Source organism: Opisthocomus hoazin, chromosome 11 (genome assembly GCF_030867145.1).
Source record: "Opisthocomus hoazin isolate bOpiHoa1 chromosome 11, bOpiHoa1.hap1, whole genome shotgun sequence".
NCBI lineage: Eukaryota > Metazoa > Chordata > Aves > Opisthocomiformes > Opisthocomidae > Opisthocomus > Opisthocomus hoazin.
In genome coordinates, this window is record NC_134424.1 from 19,151,590 (window position 1) to 19,157,704 (window position 6,115).

Genomic DNA, 6,115 nt, shown 5'->3' on the forward strand with positions numbered 1-6,115 from the left:
GGTGTCACTCAAAATAATAGATTATGCTTCTCACCTTTGTGCCTAAAAGGGCACCAGTCTTGTTTCTAGCTGCCCAAAAAATCATCAGCCAGGAACAGAATCACTTGTATGGTAGAATGCCCTATTCTGTCATAGTGCTTTCTTTCTATCCTGATCCCCAGAGGAAGGGGCAGAAACAGAGGCATGACCAATAGTCAGCATTTCTGTAACGCCCGTTTGAAGATCTTAAAGCTGTTAGAATCATACAGAAATATAACTGGGTAAGATTCTGATGAAACAGGTAGATGTCTTCATTTAGAGTTGCAAAAGCTGTGAAATTAAGGTTACAAAGACTGTAGAACCAGAATAGAATGTAGACAATGTTTCTAAGTCTTTTTAAACAAAATAAAAATGTAATCACTGTTCAGAATAAATACTCCCAGCTTTGAGTGTGTGGAGACCCAAGAAGGAGGTGTTCCAGAAGTCAGCAGGCGATGAATTTCACAGAATGAGTGCCTAATAGTTAAGGAAGCTACCACCTACAGCGACACATGTTACTTGAAATATGCATATAACCAATTAATAAGGAGGAGATTAGAGACAAGATCTATAGACTCTGCTGCACCAAAAAGCCGTGCTAGAATACTGTTCCTGGAAGAATGCTCTAGGAGCTGCAGATTGGCATTTTTTTTCCTACTGAACCCATTGTTCTCATGAGGCAGAGGGAGGGAAAGACCAACACAGTGAATGTCTGTGTTCTTCCTTTTCTTTTTCTAAATCCCTAAGTGGGAATGTGTATGGGGAGATGCCTTGCACAGGCAGCGGAGGAGGGGGTTTGTCTCTCCTCTTTTTTTGTTTTGTCCCCCTCTCTCTTTTTTTTTTATTATTAGATGGATGGCAGAAGTAATTTTGTGGAATATGCAAAAATTGTCATTTTAGATAGAGCATGTAATCCTCTAGTTAACTTGTAGATAAGATTTATTCAACAAGAAGTAGCTGACAGCAGATAGGAGGGCATCTTCAACACCTGCTCAGGGACACCACTAAAGCCAGTCTGCTGCTTTTGCATTTCCCACCTGTACTTGATAAAACTATACCCTGGACAGCTAGGGTCCTTTTCCAGAGGAAGCAGGTGTCGTGATTTCTGCTTCCACTTCTTTAACTACTGCAGTGCTGCTGTTAGCTTGGTGCAGTGTAAGCACTGTTTCCAATGGAATGCTCATTTTACAGAGACAAGTATAGGCATCTCCTTACACTGTTGCCATGCAGCTGCATCTGGTGTAGGACACCACAGCAGTAGACAGCAAGTTTGGGTAGAAAGCATAATGAAGATAGAATATCCAGGTGAAAATGTAGTTTGGGTTATGGACTGGCAAGAAATACCATGATTCTTGCTGAATTTAGCTAGGGAACTGTGCTTCCGGCTTTAGAAATTGTACCTTATTCTGATTTAAAGTATCTACTGATCTTTCATAGCAGGTGAGCATAGCTCTCGGGTTTATGTGGAAGAGCGTCTCAAGCGATGCACTGTCTTCTGTAGTGTGCCTTACTCTGAATAATACTATGATTTTCTCTTCGGGACACACTTAAGATCTGATAAAACTGGTAGTCTGAGTTAATGTATATGTACAAGAAAATTTCTCCTACAACGAATCCGAAAGATGAAGGTCAAATTAACCACTTTCAAACATTGACTAATGAATAGTGAAATGACTTAGAGTCTAACATGTACATAAAAAATTTATCCAACACGGGGTTATTGGTTGGACTGGAAGTGAGCAGAGTGAAAGAAACTCAGCGCTGATTTCTCTCTCCTTTTGTTCTTTAAAGATACTGTCGTGTGGGGACTATAGTCCTTTTGTACCTCACACATGAATTAGCTTATGGAGTGATTGGAAGCATGAATAATGAGGGCCACTGAAAGAGGTTAGATAAAGTTTTATGTCCTCCATACACATGGAAGAGCAAGCAGTCACTTCCCAAACATGATTTTGCAGAACACTTCTTTTGGTATTTTTCTCTTTTCTCAGAGATCAATGTCAGTGCCACCAACTCCTCTCCATACTGCACGGGTTCTGCAAGAGGATAAAGACCACTGGGATGAAGTTAAAGTGAGTCAATCATATTCAGATTTCTTGAAATCAAGTCTAATAAGAGATTAAATGGGCTGTCTTCTCTGCATACGCTTATTTCCTTGGAGATTATGGCTATTTTGAATACAACAGTGTTAAACAAAGGAAGCATAAACAGTCATGATTAGAACAGTAGTGTATATAATTGTTTAAAAATGAAGAATGCCATTTCAGCTTCATCCAACAACCTTACAGCTGTGCCAGATATCAACAAAGATGATTTTTATGATCAAAGTTACTAATGACGCTACCTGCTGAGCCCCACTGTGTGTAACCACAGAGGAGAAGGGACAGTGTGGAGGGAGCTTGAAGTTCATTATAGTGAAGTGAAGAATATGATGAAAATGTAGGGGGACACGATGGGAGGGTTGAGCTGCATTCTGGTTTTCTAGTCTGTTCTGTTGTAAAACAGCATTAAAAAACCTTAGCTTTGTCTTGTTGTGACATTTGGCAGGGGGAGATAGAAGTATATCTGTCTTACCCTTAATGGAACCAGGTGCCTCACCTACTGTTTGTACTGATGACAGCTGAATGCTTCCTGCAAAGAGAAGTTAAAGGGGAGACTAAACATTGTTTGCGAGCTTTAACTTTTTTCCTGCTGACCTTTATCAGGTTGGCATGCTTTTAAAATTATTTCTGATTTTTTTCTATTTACAGTGCTTGGCATTTTGATAATTGCAACGTTCCTGTAGTAGTAGTGTATTTTACTGATTACTGATTTTATTTAAATTACTGATGTATAGTCTCATCTGTTGAGGTATGTAATGGTAAAATTTCGTAGGACCTAGGCAATCTTTGCCTCCCGAGTGAAAGAGATCGAACAGATATTTTCACTTGGCATTCTTCATTTCCATGTTTCTGAGAATTTCTTATGCTTGTGCTTTCTGTAGGTCCCAGAGGTATTCCCCTAGGCCACTAGCATTCCCATAATATGTAATCGTTCTTCCTTTCCTGAACTAGGTGTCTAGACATTCATTCACTTAAGCAGATTTTTGCTCACAGCTTTATTAAAAAGTTTAAAATTTGCCTGCACTTAAATATTAATTCAAACTAAGAAAGCGTGTGAATTTGAAGCATATACTGCTAGACATCTCTGTGTGGGCTCTTTATTCTAGTTCCTGCTAACCTCGTTTGGTCACAGAGCAAGGAAAGCAGCGCTCTGACACTGGTATAAGAAGCCGAGGCTCAGTAGCTGGTGAAGGCCCAGAGCCAGCCAGTACGAAAGGCAGGGCATAGGGACGTGGTGGAATTTAGGCCAGCGGAGTGTGGTCCTGCATGCTCACAGATGAAACGCTGTGTGAATAGTTCCTCCTGAATGAGTCCATGAGTAGAGCGAAGCCTTTAGTCATAGTCCAGTGCAGCAGAAAGGGCTCAGCTATTTCTGGCCGTAGTGTAACAGAGGGTTCCTTTTTGTACATTCATCTCCTGGCTATAGTGTGGGGTGCCTGTGTGCTCTCTGCCTCAGGGTTTTCAATAAATTGCTTCCTTGTTTTCAGGAGGAGATGACCAGTGCTTTGGCTACCATGAGGGTGGACTATGATCAGGTGAAAATTAAAGACTTGAAAACATCCAACAACCGCCTCCTGAACAAACGGCGTAAGAAGCAAAAGCAGGCAGGCACCTCTTCTGCAGCCCCAGGGTGCAATAACCAATGAGAAGAGAAGCCAAGGACCTGTGGGTGGAGGGTAAAAGTCGAAAGGAACAATTTAAAATCAGTATGATCAACTCAGTCCGTACCACAAAGGCAATGAGACCGTGAAGAAGCTATCCTGCCAAGAGGGAGCAGTGTGAAAGATTACATTTTTATAACTTGAATCAGGGCTTTGCTTTTAAAGGCTAGCGTATATTACATGATTCTGTTGCATATTGCTGGGGAAGGTACAGTAATACCAGAAATGTTATGGGTTTTTGTTTTGGCTTGAACTGTGTCGGACAAGAGGAGAGAACAGGAGGCAGCCTTGGCATACTAATGCACTGGGGCTTTAACAGCCATCTACAACAGCAACTTGTGCTACCATTTTAAACTTGGGAATAGGAAAAATGCCAAGTGTTCTGCTAGGAGTGTTTTAGTAGTTCAGACATGAGTACTGAGAAAGGAGAAAATGTCACTGCTCTTTATAGGAGTAGCACAGGTGCAGTTCTGTTGTAGATGCATCTGGACAGCATTTCGTGTTAGAATTGGTAATAATCAATATTTCCAAACTTACCTCCTATAGTTACAGAATATCACCTAAACAGTAAACAGTTGCTGCTGATACAGGAAAAAGCATCCATATATTTCCATTTTCATAAAGTCTTCATGTAGTCTCATGTGAAGATTTGAGTTTGCCATGAATTCTCATTTGATAACATGTGTTTTCTAAACTGTAACCAGTATGTCGTGTCTCTGCTGCTGTCAGATCCCTCTCTTATAATGTTTTTAATTTAAATGGTACTTTATGTGAAGAGTTTTAATAAGGCTTTAATTAGTTGAAAGTATCCTGCAGAGAATATTGTTGTTCCTCTTGGATCCACAACCTTTAGGGCATGCAACTGGACCTGAAATTGTGTACAAGAGACTGCTCTAGACAAGAGACTTCTGAAATTCGTAAAGAAGTGGCAAGTGCCTGTTCTCTGAATGGACCCTGGTGTCTGCCAGCATCCCTCCTGGTAATTATCTCCAGACCCTCTGCCTGAGATGTGCTGATCATAGCAAATTTTGGGGTGCTGGGGTTGGTTTGTTGCCTGGGGTCAGGGCAGGGGAGGATGCTACTTTATTTGCAGCTTTGTTGGTGTTTCTGGATCCAAAGATTTTGGCCAGCTGATGGAGATCAGCCCTTATTAGTATATCCACCCATTGTTTTTTTCCTATACCAATCATTGTTTTATGGGAATCTAGCCTCGGTTTGCTAATTTGTTTTACTTTGTGATCGAAATATTTCTTCTCGCTGTATTTTAGGTTTGTTTTTGTTTTTTTTATTGAGGTGAAGCAAATATTTGTGGAAGTATTATCAGAGTCTAGGATGAAAATTATGTGCTCCCAGTGATGCAGAGAAAAACTACTTTGTGGTAGGCATGTGGAGAACTGTGTATTAATAGACTTGGAAGAATGTTAAAAGACAAAAAGGAAAACAAGGCTCCAGAGAGGATCTGAATCATCAAATCCAACTGCACATAGATCTTGTTACCTCCAACAAAGACCAGCTCGAGGCTTTGGACCTTGTCTGGGGAGCCCTGTTCCCATCTTCACAGTGTTGGACGAGACCTCCATTCATCTTCTTTGTGAACTGGTCCTAGGGTTTTATAAACCGATTTTAATAAATCGTGCTACAGCATTCCTTCCTCCTGTCATCCCTGCTCTTGCTGAGATGTTGCGGAGTTTGCATGGCTTTGCGAGGTATGTCTGTGTTGAAGGTGATGGGAAAAGGGAGAAGTAAAGTGTTCAATGATCCACGTTCAAAGGCTACCCAACTTCGAGCATTTTTTAAGATTACAAGGGTTTGTTATTACATATCAATCTCTGCAAAGATATATTTTAAAATAATTTCATGTTTATCGGTATCTCTATGATCATAGCATGTCCTGTATATATTTATTTTATCATATCACTCCTATTAATTATGCAATTATTATTCACTACCTGTAAACAATAATACAACGAATGAATAGTTGTGAGGTGTTCAGGGTGCAACACCTGGGTCAGAGCCAGATCCAAGTTTCTGTTCCTTTATCCAGATTTTCTGAGGGTTCTATGTACATCACTCCCACCTTCTGACCTCTGTGCCCCATGCGGGTGATCCATGCTCCCACTGTCGCAGTGAAGAGGGCACCTCTGTATGATGTGCTGAGGTCTTGGCTGCCGTGGGTAGAGCGGTACCGGAGCTTTTGCAACCCATGTTTTTGCTTCTGTCTTGCCCAAAGTTTGAGCAGCAGCTCTTGGTTTCCAGCTAGTGCCATCTCACGTGTCAGCTCAGTCTGGGTCCCTGTGGGGTTCCTGTCTTTACTGCGCTGCCGTTCAGAAGCTG

The 6,115-nt window shown here is 41.2% G+C and overlaps 1 protein-coding gene across 5 annotated transcripts in view; it reads left to right on the plus strand.

Moving 5' to 3' along the window:
- The window catches only part of MAPKAPK3 (MAPK activated protein kinase 3), a 52,308-nt gene extending 46,757 nt beyond the window's left edge, over positions 1-5,551 (plus strand). For 4 of the 5 annotated variants that reach the window (XM_075432836.1, XM_075432832.1, XM_075432833.1 and 1 more), the window contains exons 10-11: positions 2,010-2,090; positions 3,608-5,551. In XM_075432836.1, coding sequence (XP_075288951.1) covers positions 2,010-2,090; positions 3,608-3,766 — 240 coding nt within the window. In that variant the 3' untranslated portion in view covers positions 3,767-5,551. The remainder of the gene's footprint in view (positions 1-2,009; positions 2,091-3,607) is intronic. The other variant, XR_012765252.1, reaches the window with a different exon arrangement.
- Positions 5,552-6,115: the final 564 nt, after the last annotated feature.